Below are 21,009 nucleotides of genomic sequence, written 5' to 3'. Positions count from 1 at the left end.
ACATATCAATGGTTTGCTAATACTTGCTGTCTTCAGCATTTACTGACTGCTTGCACAGTGAATATTAATTCATTCTGATTTGATTTTATGTGACTATTTTGCTGTTTCTGCAACTTTATGGAGGTTATATGTGTGAAAACTTGAAATGCTCTGGTGAGTTGAGAAGTCATTTAAAGGAGCTTAATGTTTGGAAAAAAACCCCAGAACCTAAACCCAACCGAAACAAACTTTTGACATTGTCATTTCTATTCCACAAGAAGATGCAGTAGCTTCTGTTATAGGTTGCAGAAGCACTTCTTGTCAATATGGGCTTTGTTTCTTTAAATTATTGTGCTCCTGAACCAGTATCGGTGACCAGAGTCTTCTCTTCAACCCAAACTGGAGCCATGTTTTCATCCTTACCTTAGAAGTCTATGAAAGAAAATAAACAATTATTGTCATTTTTCCTTTTGCTTCTTTGTGTTTGTGTTGAAACCCAATAATGTTGACTTAAATCTGGTTCTTTTCTTGTGCTGTATGTTAGAAATTCAGAGCTTGCTTGTATTGAGTACTGAATTAATAAATTTACAGTATCTTAAATGATTGAAGAACACCTGTGTTAACTGGAATGTGACACTTAGTTGGAACAGAAGCAACAAAACCACTTACAGGTTCACTGCATTTTTTCTGTGGGATGATTTTTACCATTACTCTTCAGTCTTTTTTTTGGAAAAGCACCTTGATGTAGTAGACCAAGCAACCATCAGAATTAGGTCATAAACTGCACCTGTGGATAACACAGTACTACCAGTGTACCTGTTTAATAATGTAAAACAGTAAAAGCAATTCTCTTTTTCTCCTCCCTAGCCAACAGGAAATGTGCTTTGACTGCTCTTTTGATTTACTCCCTCCTGTAGACCATCAGTAGAGAGGATGTGATGTGCCTAACTTACACCTGTCTGTGAAAAACACTGGAAAGAGAAAGTGAGTTGAGCGTGGCAGTTTCCTGAGGCATTGGCAATGTCTCTTGTTTTGCCTTATGTGGCATGAACTGTGTCTGCTGCGACAGAAGGTGCAAAAAATGGAGGTGAAGCTCTGAAATATGAATGCAAGTGGTAGATCCAAGACAGCTGTGGTACATGTTCCATGCTACAGACAGCCATGGTGTGAAGCTCAAGCCAGCCTAGGTGGAGCCTGGCAATACAGACGGGTTTCACCTCCTGAGCTATTTTCAGACTGACACAGAGCATGGCAATAATCTCCTCCCTGCCATTTTCAGAGTTGGAGCAACTCAGCCCATTACAGCAGCGGTGGAAAAAGAAACAGAGACTAGTTTATGATGGCTTGATATTAAAGTGGTTGTCTGTTAGCAGTCAGGCTCTAGTCACTGGAGACTCATGTACCTTCATCTTCCTGCCACCACTCCACATGACAGACCTGCTTTCACATTAGAAACAGCAAGAAATTTATGCCAAAATTGTGTCATAGAGATACAGTCTTGTTTATTATGAGGTCTTTATATGGACACTGCCATTAAAATGTCACCTTGTCGGGAGCAGTTTTGTTCACCAGCAAACACCTACTTAATCAGCTGGATTTTTACTTAGAGTTGCACAGGGAGAAATAAAGAAGCAATAAATTGCAATAATTTTGAATTGTCTAATGAGAGGGGATGTGTCATACTACTTGTTTTCCTGAGTTAGCTGATATGAAGGAAAGTTTTTTTGTTTGGTTGGTCAGTTTTGTTTTTTAAAATTTATTTAAAGCCTTTTATGAATGAGCTATTTCTGTACTTCCTAATAATAGGCATTTTAAAAGAAGTTATGGTACAAATTCTGGTAAAGACAAATCTGGAAGACTCCTCACTAAGAGCTGCCATCATCTTTCCTGAGGCTGTTAGCATCTCTGCAGTATGCTCCCTAATTCATTAGCAGTTTGAAGACATTACTTTGGTATGCTGGTGCCCATTATCTTGGGAGCTGCAGCTCTGCTCTGTGTGCTGTGTAATTTGGGTGCCCTCTGCTGCCTACAATAAAGAATCCACAGCAAAATAAGGAGGCACAAAATGTCTGTCCTAGGTTTTACGTTTTCCTTATAGTACTGATTGACGTACTATTAACAAATCTTTCTGTCAAACACATTTTGATATTAAGCATAGCTTTCCTGCTTCTGTGTGTGTGTGTGTGTTTGGGTACAAGTTGTATGTCTTTTGTAGGTGGATATTGTCTGGTTTGTTCTCCCTCCATCTTGCAGATGATTGTCTGTCAGTGATGGAAAGAGAAAAAAAGGCATATTTTTAAAACTTTAGCATTTCTTTTTCATGTTTCTCATTTATTGTTGTCTTTGAGCCCTGTGCAGCGGGATGGCATGTTGATGTTTTTGGTACTCCTATAAATGTTACCTAGCAGCTAGTGTTGATGTTGGGAAAGGCAGCAGTGCAGGATGTGTTTCCCAAACTGGCAGCCACAAGACCAGTGAAACTGGTCACAGCTGTTTTATAAAACTGCATAAGGCAATGAAGTGAATGGTGCCTTCAGGCCAAGGGTGATTTTGTGGACGTGATATTTTGGGAGAAGTTCCAAGGACTGTCTGTGGGCCTCTGGTCTAGAAATGTGTGGGTGCCACCGACACATCCCTGCTGATCTCATTTATGATTGGATTCCTTCTGGCTATGAGATTTGTCCAAATATAACTGAAGGGAAATGCTGCTGCCACTTCTGTGTGTACAAAACACATTAGTAGGGGTGTTTGGAGTTATTTGTCTTTCCTGATATTGTGGTGTGGATCCTTCCAGGGGGCTTTCAGCCTCCCAGGGGTCCGAATCTGCCCAACTAAAGGAAGGATTGAGAGTTTAGGACATCAACTACAGGCTGTAATGTAAGGTTGCAAATATTATTTAAATTACAGAGATAGCTGAAGACTTATTGAGGTCAGAAATACCTGCAGAGATGGTTTCCTCTCTAAGCCCTCTCTGAACAGAAGACATACAGGTGTTGGATGTTGCTGAAGCATGAACATGTGCTTGGTTTGTTTTTTCTTTGCAGTGTCGTTACAACCCTTGCTTCCCTGGTGTACGATGTGTGAACAGTGCTCCAGGTTTCCGATGTGAGACCTGTCCTCCAGGATATACGGGACAAACCGTGCAAGGGATAGGACTCAGCTATGCCAAGAGCAATAAGCAGGTGAGTGGCAGCACCTCCAAGACAACTTCCATTGCAAGGTGCTGGTTTTATGTTAGCAATGCATCTGTATTGAATTGCATTTATTTTTCAGTTGTTCCATAATTACCTTATGCTCTTAGGCAGAGCTCAGAGTGTTTCAGTTAGAGATCTGAATTGTGTTTGCTTAGCTTTAATGGGAGTGACAATCTAATATTCTTGACTGGCACAGAGACAAGAAAAAATGTCATTATCTTTGTAAGTATCTCTGATCAACGGGCTTTGTTGATTTCTGTAAAATGGCTTTGAACTAGGAAGAAAATCATAAAAAAGGGCCATTTTACTGTAAATTTTTTTGCATATTTCCGGAAGCACCTATAGTGGGAACACAGTTTTTGTATAAACTCTTGAGGGTGAACCAAAACACATCCTAAAGCAGAAATTCTCTGGTTTGTAGTGTCTTTTCAGGGTTTGGAAATTTAGCCTGTGGATATGTCTGTGACATTCTGAGAGCAGTTTCAGGAGAGGCTATGTCTCTTCCAGTCTTAAACTTTAGTGTTGTTTCTTCAGACTTTGATCTCAATAAATTGACATTATTTTTATTATTTGTGGATTTGGTTTTATTGCTAGGTCTGCTTAGATATTGATGAATGTCAGAATGGTGGACTTGGACTCTGTGTTCCGAATTCCCATTGCATAAACACTTTGGTAAGCATCTTTTCATTTATGCCTTTAAAAAATCGACTGTTTTAAAATTCCATGAGGTTAGGATTGGATTTATGGGTCTGATGGAAGAGCTGAATAATACAATTTGTTTCTTGGCTTCATATAAATCAAAGAATCCTTTCTTCTTTTCCTAGCTAATAATAAAAAAAATCAATACTTGATTTGTCATTAACACATCCATCTGAATTGTATCCTTATCACTTGCCCTGAAGAGCAGGAGCTCTTCTCTCCATACCATCCAGTGACGTGTGTCTATGGATATGTTATTGCAAGGAACCTCCTTTGAAAGATTAAAGCTTTGCTTCCCTTATCTCCTGCCACCTGAGAACTGTTGCAACAAGCTGTTCCGCTGGGTGCTCTCTTTATAGGAGTTATGTATACAGTAACAGCTATCCCTCTAAATAAATGGAAATGAGAGTGGCAATTGGTACAAGACTGTTAATGCCCATAGATATTAAACCCAGGAGAGCAAGCACAGGAAAAGTAAAAATGGTTTGAAAGATGTTAGGATCCAATAAAGAGGGCATACAACCATTTTAATGCTATGAAGCAAGTTAGACATAGAATCACATAATCATAAAATCATTTATGATAGAAAAGACCCTTAAGGCTGAGTCCAGCTGTTAACACAGCACTGACAATCCCACAAAACCATTTTCCCAAGTGCCACCTCCACACTTATTTTGAACACTTTCAAGAATAGTGAGTCCACCACTTCCCTGGGCAGCCTGTTCCAATTCTTGACAATCCTTTGAGTAAACAAATTCTTCCTAATAGTCAACCTAAGTCTCCCCTGACCTGAGATGGCCTGAGGATCTGAGGCCATTTCTTCTTGTCCCATCACTTCTTACCTGGGAGAAAAACTGAACCCTACCCATCTACAGCATCTTTTTAGGTACTTGTAGAATGATAAGGTTCCCACGAGACTCCTTTTCCCCAGGCTAAACACCCCCAGCTCCCTCAGCCATTCCTCATAGGACTTGTCCTCCAGACCCTTCACCAGCTCCATTGCCCTTCTCTGGACACACTCCAGCACCAAAATGACCTTCCTGTAGTGAAGGACCCAAAATTGGACACAGAATTTGAGGTGTGGCCACACCAGTGCCAAGTACAGGGGGACAATCCCTGCCCTGGTCCTGCTGGCCACACTGTTGCTGATCCAGGCCAGGATGCCATTGGCCTTCTTGGCCACCTGGGCACACCCTGGCTCACGTTCAGTCGCTGTCACCAGCACCCCCAGGTCCTTTTCCTGTGGGCAGCTTTGCAGCCACTCTGCCCCAGCCTGTGGCACTGCCTGGGGTTGTTGTGACCCAAGAGCAGGACCTGGCACTGGCCCTTGTTGAACCTCACACCATCGGCCTCAGCCCATGATCCAGCCTGTCCAGATCCCTCTGCAGAGCCTTCCTGCCCTCCAGCAGATCAGCACTCCCACCCAGCTTGGTGTCATCTGCAAACTGATTGAGGGTGCACTCCATGAGATCATCAGTGAAGATTCCAAACAGAACTGGCCCCAGTACTGAGCCTTGGGGAACAGCACCTGTGACCAAACACCAGCTGGATATAACTCCACTCACCACCACTCTCTGGGCCTGTGAACTTCTGTACCCAGTGAACACCTGCTCAAGCCATCAGCTGCCAATTTCCCCAGGGGATTGCTGTGGGAAATGGTGTCAAAGGCTCATCCACTGAGCAGGTCACCTTCTTAACAGAACAAGCAGGACCTGCCTTTCATAAATCTGTGCTGGCTGGGCCTGATCCCCTGGTTGTCCTGTACATGCGACAGGCTTTCTTTATAGCAAGAGACGGGTTAAAAGTATTCTTCAGGTATAAAGGTGGTCTTTTCTGCAGCAAGGTATTGTTGAGGCTACCATTTGTGTTCAGTATTAGCTTTCCTCATGAATAAGCTTGTTTTCTTAGGGCTGCTTTCACCGTTCAGGATGTTTGTATCTTTTTTTTTAAATATTTAGAACATTTACTGTCACATGTTGTGTTTTGCTGCATGACTAGACATGCAGCCTCTTTGGGAGGCCATTGGGCCCTGTCTACAGAGGGCCAACATGAAGTGTCCTGCATCTGTCAAAACAGAACAGTGTGGGGTTTCTAGTCCTGTATCCCTTCAGAAACAGTCTGGTATGGAAATGCTGCCTTAGAGGCTATTTTAATGCATACCAGAGCTTGATATAGGACAGAATATAGCGAGCAAATTCAGCAGACTCCAGAAGATACTACCCTGTAATCCATTAGGATAAAGTACACAGGCTGGTGTGTTTTAAATAAGCCATACCATTAGCATGGCCCAGGGATTATTTTACTCTTCAGCCATCTGTTTATTTTCATCTTCATCCTGAAAGTATGCAGACAGCACAGTTATAATTTGTAATGAAGTTAGGAATAGAGGAGTAGTAGTAAGATTTCTCTATGAAGTCTGAGTAGTAAGTAGATTTCTCTATGATGGTGTACTATGACAGACCTGACAGTTCCTCCAACAGACTGTACACAAAGAGTGAAGTTGTATGAAGTTTCACTAGTGGTTAGATGCACGTTTGTCAGAGATCTACCCATTTCTGTTCCTGGACATATCAAAAAATAATTATTCTCCATAAGGTAAAAAGATCATTCTCAATTAACTTTTATGTCTTAAGTTACAGGTCAACAAGAATGTGAGACAGAGACAAAAGTCACATTAGATGCCTAAAGAAGACCTCACCTTATCAGCATTTATCTGTTTATATCTCATATGGTGATTGGCCCAACACATAATGAGATTCCTTGGCTTAGCTCCTTTGTGTTTGTTTACACAAGAGAGTGATACATATGAAATACATATGCATGTATCATGGTAAACCACTGCAAAAACTTACATGGATGTTCTTATTGCAGTGTAAATGAGGATGGCTGTGTCTTCAGATACAGAATTCTTTTCTGACGAAGAAGATTTGGATCAAATTGGCTTAAAAACATTTTAGCTTAAAAAATAAAATGGGACAAAGACATGGTGAACTTTTTAATCTCTCTTTGATTAAAATTTGTGCCCAGTTGCCTTTAGATAAACTGGTGGGTGTGCTTTACAGTGAAATAAGATCATCCAGCCTGATTAATCAGCTGCTGCTTAGAATTTTGCACAAAAGTTTCAGTCACCTGGAAGCAGCTCAGGGTGGTGCTGGCAGGGACAAGGCATCATGAAGAAGCTTTTGCTGCTACATGACTTTTCTCTGGCTTAACAAAAGACTGGTCTAAGCACGCAAGAGTTGAGTATGTTTTCCAGCATGCACTCTGGGAATCAAATATAATTTTCTTGTAGAAATAAAGAAGTGTAGAAAATAAAGCTTGTTCGCAGTACAAGAGGCGTCATTGGATGAAAAACTACACTTGCACAGCATAAACAGTGTGACTTGAATCTTGCTCTTGTGCTTGCTTTAAAAGGAAAAAAAGTCCTGTTAAAAGTCTGGCTGGTGACTTTTTGTTCTTACAGGGGTCTTACCACTGTGGCCAGTGCAAACCAGGATATACAGGAGACCAAACCAGAGGATGCCAGGCTGAACGGAGCTGCAGGAATCGAGCTCTCAATCCATGCAGCATCCATGCCCGTTGTATTGAGGAGAGGAGAGGAGAGGTGACATGTATTGTGAGTTCATTAATTAATGCATTTTTACAGTGAAGTCCAGCATTTTTTATAGGCTGGAAATGAGAAAATCTTTGTGGTCATTTTATACAGTTGGATATTTTACCAATTGTGGCACACTGGCCAAGACCAGCTGTGAAAACTGGGCTGAGACTATCTTGCAACTGTTTTGTTCTTGCCGCATGTCTGTAAAGCAGCCATATTCATGTATCATATTCACTGTGCCTGTGTAATTAGATCTTTAGGAATCACTTTTGTAGACTTTCTGTAGTCTCCTCAGAAAAGACTGTCAACTGTCACACTACAGAAGACATCACAAGGACAAATTCCTCTCCTGGTGCCCAGCTACATAGCTATGAGTAAGGATCCTCTCTGCATAGCCAATGTGCCTGTATTTGCTGGCTGATAGAGATGTTTTTTAAAGTGAGATCACAGATTCCAGGCTGTACTGTGCTTACCAGCTATGGGAGCTGAGGAGCACTAGTAGCATATGAACTTCCACTGTAAGAGTATACTTAAGTATATTACTTAGTTTTTCCATCTGCAACAGAAAGCAAGAGACTAATCCTGTGTCCTAAATTTGGATACAGTGCATGCTTTTTCTGGCACTTGCTTTGGTTTAGTTTTTAAGTACATCTGTTTCAAAGATAAATAATCTAGGATATTTTAAGTCCATGCTGTAATGGGAACATGCCTAGACACTTGTATTAGGCAACTCCTGGTTTTAAGGGAAGGCCAGATTTTGACATGCAGTTCTTTGCATATATCTTTGACATAAATGATATGCTGGTTTGAAACAGTAATAATTTAATTGGCTAGGAGAAACTTGTGTGCAGATGCATTTGTTTTTCTGAAGCAAACTTAGTAAATGTCAACACAGTTTTCTCTTAAAACTTCTTCTAGTTGCAGATGTGTTCTTGAGATACTGAACAAAACACAGTCATCCCATCTAACCATGTGCCCCTTGCCAAGATGCTAGGTGCATACTCTACCTAGGTCTCCCCTTTTCTTTTGCTCAACCTGCCAGTGAGGAGCCTAAACTGGTTCCTGGCCAGTGTCTGTAAGAAATCTATAGCTCCCACTGCAATCATTAGGTGTGGCAGGCACACATTCCAGTTGACATCAAGTTGTAGCTCTTTATAGCTACATCTGGATACACTGCAGCCTCTCTCAATGTGGAAAGAAAATCTTTGTTTCAAGCTCTCTGTATCTCATGGTACTTCAGTATCTGGCCATGACTTCCATATGCTGCTCTTTTCAAGACTGGCATGAGTTTTCCTTCTTGAATATTTCTACAGTGACTCATTAACCTTTTGATAGTGCTACCATGATGTTTTATTGATAGTGTGGCATTGGCTGGGCTGGTGATGGTTATATTTGTGGAAAAGATGTTGACATTGATGGCTACCCTAATGAAGAACTCTCATGCTCTGCTGAAAACTGCAGAAAGGTAAGAAATGCTTTCTTAATTCTATAATAATTCAGAGCATGAAGGGATAAAGAGGAAGACTGTAAAAAACATGACTCAATGTATTCATCTTTTATTCAGGTTATTGAATTCTATTTAAGTTGATGAATCAATTAATAATAGGAAAAAATCATTCAAATTATGAAGGCGTCTAGTTTACCTATAGAACACCAGACTTGTCTCCTTTCTTGTCTAGGACAATTGCAGATTTGTCCCAAACTCTGGACAAGAAGATGCTGATGGTGATGGGATTGGAGATGCCTGTGATGACGATGCAGATGGAGATGGCATTCCCAATGAGCAGGTGCTGTGTATAGATCAGGATGCAGGGGTCTGTGCAAACAGAAGGATTTCCCATTGCAGCAATGGGAAGTGATTCTGAAATCTGATTCACTACTGTTTGCCAGAGATTGTTCCATACCCATCACTGTCAGTGGCCCCCTAAATCCTGTATTTTTCTTTTATATAATGCTCGTTCTTACAAGACTTAAGCCACACAGCCTTAAATCCCATCTGTGTATACTCCATTACTACCTTTTATCATTTAATTCTAGAGCTGTTTGTGTATAGAGCTTGTGTCCTTCTGTCACTCTCCCACAGCATAACCTTCAGGAACATTACTTGCATTAACATCTTTCTATTTAAAAAGCAGGCTGACCTGACAACACATTTCATCAGGGATCCAAACCCCACACAAATGAATGTGTCTTGCCAATAACTTGAAAAAGCTTTAGATCATGTCCTCAAAGCAGAAGAGGTTTCCATGTGGGTACACACAGCAGAATATACTAGAGAATAAATTCAGATTGGAAAAGCTGTTTTGTTTTCACCCTGGATTCTTACAAGCCGACTGTTGTTCTATATTAAGATCATTGACTGATACTGCTTACTCTGCTTCCAAGGAAGCCAACAATAACATGTTATCCAGAGTACAAATGTCCACCTGGAACTAGGGCAGACTAGCAGTCACAGAAGGTCTGTCTCAGGCTGTTTTGCCAGAGAGGCCCAGGCTAAATTCTGCTAGCTTAAATCAGCTGGTTTTATTAATGTTCTAAAATGAAAAAATTAAATCCTCCTACAACTTTAAATCTACTTGCAGGTTCAGCACCTTCATAATCAAGTAAATTCTTTATCCTTTCTAGTCTCTGTTGTTGTTCTCTTTGGGCAAGACAATGAGGTCATGAGTGTGCTAGATGGGTGTAGAAATTTTATACCACTTTGAAATAAAATTTTCTCCACATACCTCCTGATGGACTTTAAAAGCCAATAGCAGCTTGCTTGAAACAAACAAACCAACCCACCAAAACTGAACAAAAACCTGTACGTTTTTGCATCAAAAAAATTCTTTCCCCAGTTTCCAGCTTCAGTTTGAGTCTGTACCAGAAGGGGGCAATAGCCTTTCACTGAGACCATCTGCAAACCTTGTCAGAGTCTTTGAACTGCAGCTTTTGAGAAGGACCATGTGAGAAAGCTCAGGCACCAAAACAGGTTCCTCACCATAGACGCATCCAAAATGATAATCAAAAATCAAGGTTATAAGTAAAGCCTTATGGTACTGCATGTTTATGATTAGAGTGTGGTTCAAAGCAGAGCTTTGAGGGACCAAGTGAAATCTGATCCAGAGCTAATATTCACATAAAATGTCAAAACTGCTCACACTATTTTGTTGTTTTGGTTGGTTTTTCTGTTTGTTTGTTTGGTAAGTAGAAATAAATATAAGAGGTTTATAAATCAATTAAAGTAGAAATTAAAGATTCATGGCCTGACTGATGTCTGATTCTGTGTCTTACAGGATAACTGTGTCTTGGTTCCCAATGTTAACCAGAGAAACAGTGACCAAGATATCTTCGGAGATGCTTGTGACAACTGCCGTAATGTCCTGAATAACGACCAGAGGGACACAGATGGTGATGGGAAAGGAGATGCTTGTGATGATGACATGGATGGAGATGGTTGGTGATTTTTCACTTTCAGCTTCTCTGATGTCATTCAAATTTGCCCAGAGTGTGTGCTGCACATCAGAAGACTTCATGTTGCTAGCTGTAACACATAGTCTTTCTTCATGAAATCTGTGTTTTTAATCCTTTTCATTTAATTAATACATATCTTAGCTTGCATTGGAAGCACTGTACACTGTAACAGAGAAACCAAGCCATGTTTCATGTAGAAGTTAAGGTTGTTGATCATTCAGCATTTTCTTAAAGGTGCAAACATCCCAGAGCATCCAGCTGCTGCCAGTCACTGGTGCCCAAGAGCTATATAATGTGTTATTTTCATTGTTGTAGGAGGCTTGAAAGAAGTGAAAAAATCACACCCCTTTAAATGTAATAACAAAGATGAAATGTCCCATCCTGTAAGTTGTGATACAGGAACAGGATAGAATGAATTGTGTGTAATAATGGGTGTGATGGGGTGGTGTTCTGGTTTGGCCAAATTTAGAAATATATCCTGCGAGAGACAGCAGGTCACAACCACCCCTTCCCCAACCAGGTTTGGGAAAAATAAATTTTCCTGGAAGGAAAGTGAAGGAGATAAAACTATTTATTTAACAAACACACAGGAAAAGGAAAATAATGCTAACTGATAAAATCTCTCGCTGTGGAGAAAAAACCTGGGAAAGCCTTTGGTGTCCTCAGAGCTGGGGCTTGGCCCAGGGCCAGGCCCTCTGTGCCTGGTGGAAAGTCATCCTGATGTGCTCTGATATTGAAGCAGTCCAGTAGAAAAGGGAGAAAATCCAAAATTCCAGGGAAGGAAAAAAAGTTCAACTCTCCATCTGTCTCTGGAGAAAAGAAACTGAAACAACTGGCCAAAAGCTGACTGGAAAGCAGCAAGCCGGGTGCCTCCTTGCTTCCCTGCTGCAGCTGAAAACAAAGTCGCTATCTCTGTGTGACCTTGAACAAGCTGCAAACTGCTTTGAGAAAGTTTTGCTCAGTTTTTCCTTCCCCCTCTCAGGCTCAGTTTAAAGGCACAGAAAGGCACAAAAATTAATTTATAGGCATAGGCAGCGATATGGGATACACATCATAAAGTCACCCCAAGACAGGTGGAAAGATGTTCTTTAACAAGATGTTGCTAACTACTATTAAATGAGTGATGCACACATAAGAAAGATTTACTGTGCAGGCTTATAATTTCATTGCAGGATTAAGTAGTTGCTGAAAAGGAATAGTGTCTTTACTGTTTTAATGTTTATATTGTGCAGTATGGACAAACATGGGAATTGTCTTCAACTAACACACACAATCCACTTTACTCTAGGTGTTAAGAACCTTTTGGATAATTGTCAAAGGATCCCCAATGAAGACCAGGAGGACACAGATAATGATGGTGTTGGTGATGCCTGTGACAGCTGCCCTACAATCAGCAACCCAAACCAGGTTAGCAGGCAGAAGGAAAAATTATCCTTGTTTAGGGAGAGGGACTGCTGAGACCTAAAAAAGTACAAGAGAATGAAGCAACCCGTGCAGCCATAGTGTTCATATTTTAATAATAAAGTGTATTTCCTGGATAATAAAATACAGTATATATCTAGGTATTCAGGAGAGTTTTACAGATCTGCAGACTCTCCTGGTGTGAGAAGGAGGAGCCACCAGTTGTACTCTCAATTCGGGATGTTGTTAGGACCTCTGCTCAGCGTATATCTTTCATGCTCTGAAATCGGCTCCAGGACTCCACATAGGGGTGTGATTGAGTTACACTTGATATTTCTTTAGTCAGGACAAAATCCTGGTGTCCTTATTTATCAAAACTTTCAGTGCTCCTAGGTGAGAAGTCATTGTAACTTTTCATATGTTGGAATTCTGATTCAAACCCCCCCTTCCCCCTGTGACTAATGAAAAATGTTGGAAAATATAGAGAAACATAGTAGAATTTTAAAGCTGCTTAAGAAGTTAACCTTGCTAGAAATGAGGGATACTTATTTTCAGTAGTAGAGGAATCTTGCTTGAACTGCTTCAATTAAGTTCAACCGTTTTTATTCACTGTCTTTTTTTTTTTTAATAAAACTGAATTTTTGGTTAGATGCATGATGCAAGAGAGAAAATAAATTCTGTAAAACAAGTGTCTTTTCACGCTTTTATTTTAACTGTATTTGATTTGGTTCTGTTTTGATTTAATCCTGCAATTTAAATAGATGTTCTTGACAGCTGATACTGGAACTTTCTCTGTTCCCTTTTGCAGTTAGATGTTGACAATGACCTTGTTGGAGATTCCTGCGATACCAATCAGGACAGGTAAGCTGTGAGAGAGGCTAGTCCTGAGCTGAAGCATGCTACTGATTCCTGGAGAGCTATAATCCCTCAGGCTAGCCTGGATTTAATTCCAGAGAGATGTTATTTCAAAAACAGTGTTAGGATTTATTAGCCTTGTTTGTTCACTTCCCTGTGGTAGTACAATTACTTCATCCTTAGCCCCATTCACACAGGCTTCCTGTGAGTTCCTGTGGAAGTGACATTCAAGCAATTCTCTGGCTGTAAAACCCAGAGCACTGCTCAGAGCTTCTTAGTGAGAAAATGTCTTTAATTCATTTCTTTTTTTTTCATTCCTCTTTTATTTCTGTCTCCTTAGCAGAAGTTTCACAGTTAAAGGCTGTATGTTTTTCCTTAAGAACCTAGGGTTGCAGAAACAGAATTTTATTATCAAGTGTAAAACACTTGCAGAGCAACCCCTTTGCACAGCAAGACTGGCAAGGATCCTCTGTCTATATCTTTCATATGCCTTGGGCATTCACAGGAGCACATCCCATGACCAATTGCATCACTTTCCTGGAAGCAGCTTCTGCATAACCAACTTCAGGGGTGGCAGGCCCTCCTGTGTGCACCTCACTTACAGCAAGAGGCAAGGGAAGTGATAAATCCTGTGCTGTCACAGCATTTCATCAGCCACAGACAACTGCAGGGCTCCATGCCAGGGCCACTGGTGGGTGCTGCTCTCTGCGAAGGGAGCTGCAGGGAGCCCACTTCCATGTCTCTGCAGGGATCATTCCCAGTCTTGGGCCAGCAGCTGCCAAGGCCATCAGCATTTTACTCTTAAGTAGATATGTCTTTGTTCTTCCTCATGTTTTAAAAAAAGACGGTTTTTCCCCCCATAAACTTCACTAATGTCTATGAAGCATTTCCTGGTAAAAATGCTGTAGCTCTGCCTGAGGTTAACCTTGCAATAGATACACATCTATGGTGCTTATTGCATTTTATCTCAATATTGTGCAAACATTGATTACTCTGACCTAAAATAAAAACACTTTTCTTAAGCAGGGAAAGGTGGTTTGTAATATGCCTACCTATAAGCCATAGCATGACCTTAATTTGGCTGCAGGTCACTTCTGCTCCACCTGTGCTAAGCAAGAAGCTACTGAGGGAAAACATGCCTATGAATTGCCAGAAAGCAATTTGGTTTTGGTATGCATACAAAACACACCACAGTTCAGGCAGTTTTTTTTCAGGGATGCACTTAACTGTTGGCATGGAAAAGTTATGTTGCCACCCCATAACTTCTTGAACCCTCTTCTGTCATCTGTGTCCCGGTTCCTGGTGGCTCTTCACTGTAACCAGCTGATGCACCCATGGCCTGGAGGGATGCTTGGGAGCTACAGACTTTCTCCTCTATTTCTTAATGCATGTCCCCCTGCAGGATTGTAATCATAGAATCATTCATTTTGGAAAAGACCTTCAAGACCATCGAGTGGAAGCACTAACCTAGCAGTGCGAAGTCCACCACGAAAAACTTGATATGCAGGAGGGTGAGAACAGTGGTTGTTTTAAAGTAAGTCTGACTTCAGGTGCTCATGTAGAGTTTCTCATAAAGTTTCATTCACACTCACACCTGCATGTTCATGAGCGCCAAGACACATATGCACACAAGACAAGGGACACAAGGTGTCCAGCTCTTCCTGTCTCCTGAGTGCCTCTTAATTGGTGACACAGCACTTTTTGGATGTGCCTTACACACCCTTTAGGAGTGGATGTGTTTCGGGGTCTTGGGCTCCAGTATGTTTCCCACACCATGTAAGGCTTCTTTTTCTTTTCCCTGAGTATTTTTATAGCTCCTGACTTGGTCTTTGCTTTCCTGCCACTTTATCTTACCTGAGTTTCTTTGTTCCTGCTCTCCTTGCAGTTCAGCCACCTGAGCAACAACAGTTGTGTTGCCCACTGGTCTGCTTCCACCTCCAGAGCTGCCATTGGTGTGTTTCCCCCTCAGGTGTCCGTGCTGTTCACTGTGCAGAGGCAGGAGCTGATGCTGGCATGCCATTTTTTTTGTTTCTGTGGTTGCAGCGATGGTGATGGGCACCAGGACAGCACAGACAATTGCCCTACCGTTATTAATAGCTCCCAGCTGGACACAGATAAGGACGGGCTGGGTGATGAGTGTGATGACGATGATGATAATGATGGCATTCCTGACCTCTTGCCCCCGGGCCCTGACAACTGCAGGCTGGTCCCCAACCCGGGGCAGGAAGATGATAATGGTAAGATGGGCCTTCAGGAGCCATTTGGATTCTCAGGCACTGCATTCATCTCCAGGCATTACTCATGTGCACCAGGATGCAACACGGTCACTACCAATGCATACACTCTTGCCAGGAACAACCCCAGCACTCAGGGGCCCTTTAGCCAAAACAGAGGCACATTCTCAGGCACTGCAGCCAGCAGGGCTGACACTCTGCCTGCTTGTTGGACACCCTGATCCAGTGGCTGGGCCAGATGTAACTACTTGCTGCACCATAAATCTCCTTTCACTTCTCTGATGCATTCAGGTGATGGAGTTGGCGATGTCTGTGAGTCTGATTTTGACCAGGATACAGTGATTGATCGGATCGATGTGTGCCCTGAGAACGCAGAGATCACCTTGACAGACTTCAGGGCCTATCAGACAGTGGTGTTGGACCCAGAGGGGGATGCGCAGATTGATCCAAACTGGGTGGTTCTGAACCAGGTAAAAATAAAACTTGGTCTTTCTTACCTGTTTGAGAAAGATCATTTGAAAACCACAGTAAAACTGGCTCTGTAATTTCTGGACCTCTGGCAGACATGACAAGTGGAAGCTGTTGGTTAGTAGACTATTTTCAGGAGTAATAATGAAGGAATTTTCCTTTTTATAGCCTTCAAGCTATCAAAATTGATGCTCCTAATAATCTAAAGTAACTACATGCTGGCCAATTTACTCTGGGTGGATTTCACTGCTGCCAGAAGGCAGATATGTGTTACCCTGTTGAAACATGTAGCAAACAAGTTTCATGAATCCTTCCCATAATTTAAAAGTCTGACCTGCTAAATAACACAGAATTCCATAGAATTATAGATTGGTTTGGGTTAGAAGAGACCTCAAAGCTCATCTCATTCCAACCCCAACCTGCCATAGGTAGGGACATGCATCACTAGACCAGGTTTCTCAGAGCTCCAGCCAGCTTTGAACACTTCCAGGTTTGGTGCATGTACAACGTCTCTGGGAAGCTTGTTCCAGTGCCTCACAACCCTCACAGTAAAGATTTTTTTCCTAATATCTTACCTAAACCTACTCTCTTTCAGTTTGAATCCACGCCCCTTGTCCTGTCATTGCATGCTCTTGTAAAAAGTCTCTCTCCATCTTTCTTGTAGGCCCCTTCAGGTACTGGAAGGCCACAATTAGGTCATCCTTAAGCCTTCTGTTTTCCAGGCTGAAAAAGTCCAATTCTCTCAGCCTGTCTTCATAGGAGAGATGCTCCATCCCTCTGATCCTCTGGTTGGCCTCCTCTGGACTCGCTCCAACATCTCCATGTCCTTCCTGTGCTGGGACCCCAGAGCTGGATGCAGCACTCCAGTACTCCTGGATGGAACTCAGTAACTTACTTGCACTAACAAATTTTAGCCTTCAGGAGGCTAGTGTATTCTGAGTCACAGGGAACATGTAGTTTATTCCCATTGCGAAAGTTTCTGCCAAGCCAGCTGGAATGTATACATCTTCCTTAACCCAGTCCTGGCAGTCAATTTAATCCTGAGCTCTGTGATCCAAATGTATGAGCTAAGCCTAGGAAAAACTCTCTTCCTCCCACAACCCTCTTCCCCTGCACCCCAGTTTTGGCCAGATTCAGATTTCCAGAATATTGTGGTAGGGAAAGAAAGTATCAAAATACCAGTATGACTAATTCTGCACTAGGAAAACTGACAAATCCTTCCTGACTCAGGGTATGCAAGCAGCTGAAACATTACTATTTGATTATAGTTTTCACTGATTTTAGTTCAGAGATACAAGCGTCATAGGTATGTTGAGAGCAAACAGAAGAGACAGATGAAGGAGGTGCTAGAGGGAGACGAGAAAAGGCTATAAGGCTTAGCCAACCCAGCTTGCCACACATGCTAACCACCCTGAATTTACCCTTACAGGGGATGGAAATTGTGCAGACTATGAACAGTGATCCTGGCCTTGCTGTTGGTATGTACTCTCTTCTGAGATTCAAGTTTTACAGCAGAAAACACACAGAATATGAACATGTGTTCTGCAAAATTGTTTTTAACTTTTTTGTATCCCTGCCTAGGTTACACGGCTTTTAATGGCGTTGACTTTGAGGGCACTTTTCATGTGAACACAGTGACAGATGATGACTATGCTGGCTTTATTTTTGGTTATCAAGACAGCTCTAGTTTTTACGTAGTAATGTGGAAACAGACGGAACAGACGTACTGGCAAGCGACTCCCTTCCGAGCTGTTGCAGAGCCTGGCATCCAGCTAAAGGTACTGGTGGTGGCTCCTAGCTAAGGACACAGTGCTCATGGAAGCCTGGCTATGCCATCCTGCCATGTGCTGGCCATGGGCTAGGTCATCATGCCATGCACAAGCCAAGCTACTGCACTGCACGTCAGTGTGCTGCCCGACTGCTGTTCTCTATTTGCAACTGCTGTCAAAATGGTTAAACCAGGCAGCTGCCACACAGCCCTTTCCTGTTTTTTTAAGGAACTTCATGTTGCCTTTCTGATCAGCTGGAGCATTTAGTCTCTGCAGTGATTGTGCTCTGACCCTGACTGGTCAGATTGCCTCCTTTTCCTTTGTCCAGGTACCCAGCTGGTCGCTTTGTTCACATAGGCAGTGTCTGCAGCTGTAGAACAGAAGTTAGGGGCTTGTTAGCAGTGGAGAGGATGTTTCTTCAGACCTGTTCCCCACTAAAAAAAGATCTATGGCTTCCGAAAGTGACTTTTCTATGTGGTCAGTGTTGGAAAATTGTATTTTTGCAGGCTGTGAAATCTAAGACAGGTCCTGGCGAGCACCTCCGCAACTCCCTCTGGCACACAGGGGACACTAACGATCAGGTCAGGCTGCTGTGGAAGGACCCCCGAAATGTAGGGTGGAAAGACAAAGTCTCCTATCGCTGGTTCTTGCAGCACAGACCCCAGATTGGTTATATCAGGTAAGAGAGGAAAGGATAGATAAAGTGAGTACAGATACATGTCTGCCTAAACTGTAATTTCTCAACACCTGATTCAGATGATAACCTGAGAATTTGTATTATGTCTGGGCTTTGCACTGATGAAGCCTTATAACAGATTAGACCTCTGAAATTCTGCCTGCAGTTCTTTTCCTAGCAGAGACAATTCCAAGTTAAACCTCTTTGTATGGACCATCTGTCTTTTTTAACTGTGCCTTACCCTGATGAGCTCTTTTCTGGATTTAGTACCTTGTTTTCCAAGCTACTGCTGGCTATTGAAAAGCAATATATTTCGCATTTTCTTAATTTTGATATTTTAGAATATTTTTGTTGGAATTTATGTATTCTAGGATAACAGAATTAATAAAAGTTGTCCACTTAGAGGTTGTGATTCTAGCTAAGATCAGTAATTATCCTGATGTGATGGATTCGCGATTACTCAGCATATAATCAGAAATTTTGTCAAAGCTTTGTAATGCATGTTATATATTCTTACTTTGGGTTTTTTGGGGGAAAAAAAGCTAATAATATAAAAAAAATCACCATTCAGGATGAAACATTTTACTCTGCGACATCCAGCAGAGAAATCAGCAGGAATTATACTTGTAGATCAAGGCTGACATTAAAATGCAAAAAACTAACTGCCCTGGCATAATCAGCTCAGGTTTTTACCTTATAATAGAATAGAAATATGGTAAGTCAGTTTTTCTTCAAGAAAATCACCACCCTGCAGTTGAGATGCAGTAATTTGATGGTGTAATTATTCCACTTTTCTGGTACAGAGCATCATCTTCAGTGGTAATTTGAGTGATCGTGATTGACTTTTACACTAAAACTGATAAAGAACATTTATACTGTCAGTTACTGTGCCCTAGCCACCAAGCAGTAGCAAATAGATCTTGGGTGGCAACTTACGTTTAGACCAAGAAGTTTGTAAAGCTGCTGCATGAGCAAACATCTCCTATGGCTGAAGTATCTCCCACCAGCCTAACTAATGCTCCCTGTAACTGGGAAAGGTCGCAAAGTCTGTGGTCACAGAATCCTTTAAAGGCAGCCACACCTAAAGCGCGCCTCTGTCAGCTCTCTGTCCACTCTTGCTGCGGTCTGGTTAGGCCAGATGCCACAGACCACTATGTGTCTAGCAAAGATTTTCCAAGGCTTCAAGGAAGCCTAGGAAAAAGTCACTTGAGCCAGCCTCTCCCATGGAAATTTGCAAGACAACAAGTTCTGTTCATTCTACAGATAAACTCAGAAACATAACAGGAATTGTTTTGGGTTTTTTTCCCTTATTTTATGAAAAGACACAGGAGCTTTCATTCCCTTCACCGTTTGCTCTTTTCTTGTATGCAGAAATGTGTCAGCACTATCCTCATCCACATCCTATCCTCTAGGCTCATCATCCTCTAGGTCATTTACCTAGGCTGAGGACTTGATGTGGGCAGTGCTGCAACAAACAGCTCAGCTGGCTCTAGTGTGGTCCTGCTCAAGCCCTCAATACCGAGCACACACTGGGCAGCTGGTGGGGCGCAGCTTTCACAGGGCGGTTTGGGAAGTTGCTGATGGGTTTTCTAAAAAGAAGATGCTAGATCAGCAAAACAGTTCCTGGAGTTAATCATATTCACATTTTTAAAGAAATCTCACAGACAAATTTAAGATTCCAATGGTTTGTTTGAAACTTTTCCTATTTAAAAAAACAGTTCAGCTTCAAACTTCAAACTATGTGAGACAATATCCATCTGGCCTTCTTCAGCTGATCTAGTCTGGTTCTCCTATCACTATCGACTGTGGAAAATTTCAAGAGCTAAAGTGCTTAGCCGGACTGACTACAGGAAAAAAAAAATTCCAAGGCTTTTTCAGGATATGTAGCAATCCCCCCAAACACCCTCCCCTGTCTGGCTCTCACTAGCATGTAGCATTGCTCCAGTTCCCAGCCTACACAGTCAAGGGGCTACCTTTACTGCTTTTTCTCCCCTGGGCTAGATGGGAAGGATAGCATGCCCAAGAATAGAGTCTCCATGGATAACAACATTACTTTCAGGAATGTTGCAGACTTAGAAAAGACCTAATAGAGCTTCTGTTTGCTTTCATTAAGGGCAAGATTTTATGAAGGCTCTGACCTAGTGGCAGACTCTGGTGTAACTATAGACACCACGATGCGTGGAGGACGGCTTGGAGTTTTCTGCTTCTCTCAGGAAAACATTATTTGGTCCAACCTGAAATATCGCTGCAATGGTAATCTTGCTCTTACATCATTTTAGCTAACAACTAGCAAGTGAAGAACCAGAAGTAAGGCTGTTGGATTAAGCCATTTTGCATCCTTTCCTTTCCCCTTCCTTTGCAAGTTATTCACAGCTGTGAAATGCCTCCCCAGACACCAGCAGCACAGTGCAGCTCAGCCAGACAAGAACTAACACCTCACAGCTGCTCCTCCCAGAGCAGTCACTCTGCTGGCGAGATTGTGCCAACTGAGGGGAATAGCTGTCATCAGAGAATTAGGAATGTTACATAAAACCAGCTGACTGTGAGAGCTGTACACACACAATAAATACACTGACACCATCATGTATGTAGATGCCTTGAGCTTTGAATACAAGGTGAAATACACCTGGAGAGCCAGTGAGCTCAGGCACCAGGCATCAGTGTCACTTGGGTACTTGCTGGC

General features: G+C 42.0%; 1 protein-coding gene across 1 annotated transcript in view; it reads left to right on the top strand.

The window, feature by feature from the left end:
• Nucleotides 1–21,009, top strand: part of THBS4 (thrombospondin 4) — a 40,542-nt gene that overhangs the window by 17,827 nt on the left and 1,706 nt on the right. The window contains exons 8-21 of the mRNA XM_048290823.1: nucleotides 3,024–3,161; nucleotides 3,768–3,845; nucleotides 7,336–7,488; nucleotides 8,831–8,935; nucleotides 9,150–9,257; nucleotides 10,746–10,905; nucleotides 12,212–12,330; nucleotides 13,133–13,185; nucleotides 15,223–15,416; nucleotides 15,705–15,883; nucleotides 17,311–17,359; nucleotides 17,463–17,659; nucleotides 18,157–18,329; nucleotides 20,440–20,579. Coding sequence (XP_048146780.1) covers nucleotides 3,024–3,161; nucleotides 3,768–3,845; nucleotides 7,336–7,488; nucleotides 8,831–8,935; nucleotides 9,150–9,257; nucleotides 10,746–10,905; nucleotides 12,212–12,330; nucleotides 13,133–13,185; nucleotides 15,223–15,416; nucleotides 15,705–15,883; nucleotides 17,311–17,359; nucleotides 17,463–17,659; nucleotides 18,157–18,329; nucleotides 20,440–20,579 — 1,846 coding nt within the window. The remainder of the gene's footprint in view (nucleotides 1–3,023; nucleotides 3,162–3,767; nucleotides 3,846–7,335; nucleotides 7,489–8,830; nucleotides 8,936–9,149; nucleotides 9,258–10,745; nucleotides 10,906–12,211; nucleotides 12,331–13,132; nucleotides 13,186–15,222; nucleotides 15,417–15,704; nucleotides 15,884–17,310; nucleotides 17,360–17,462; nucleotides 17,660–18,156; nucleotides 18,330–20,439; nucleotides 20,580–21,009) is intronic.

Source organism: Corvus hawaiiensis, chromosome Z (assembly GCF_020740725.1).
Source record: "Corvus hawaiiensis isolate bCorHaw1 chromosome Z, bCorHaw1.pri.cur, whole genome shotgun sequence".
Taxonomy (NCBI): domain Eukaryota; kingdom Metazoa; phylum Chordata; class Aves; order Passeriformes; family Corvidae; genus Corvus; species Corvus hawaiiensis.
This window is presented reverse-complemented; position numbering and strand designations above follow the sequence as displayed.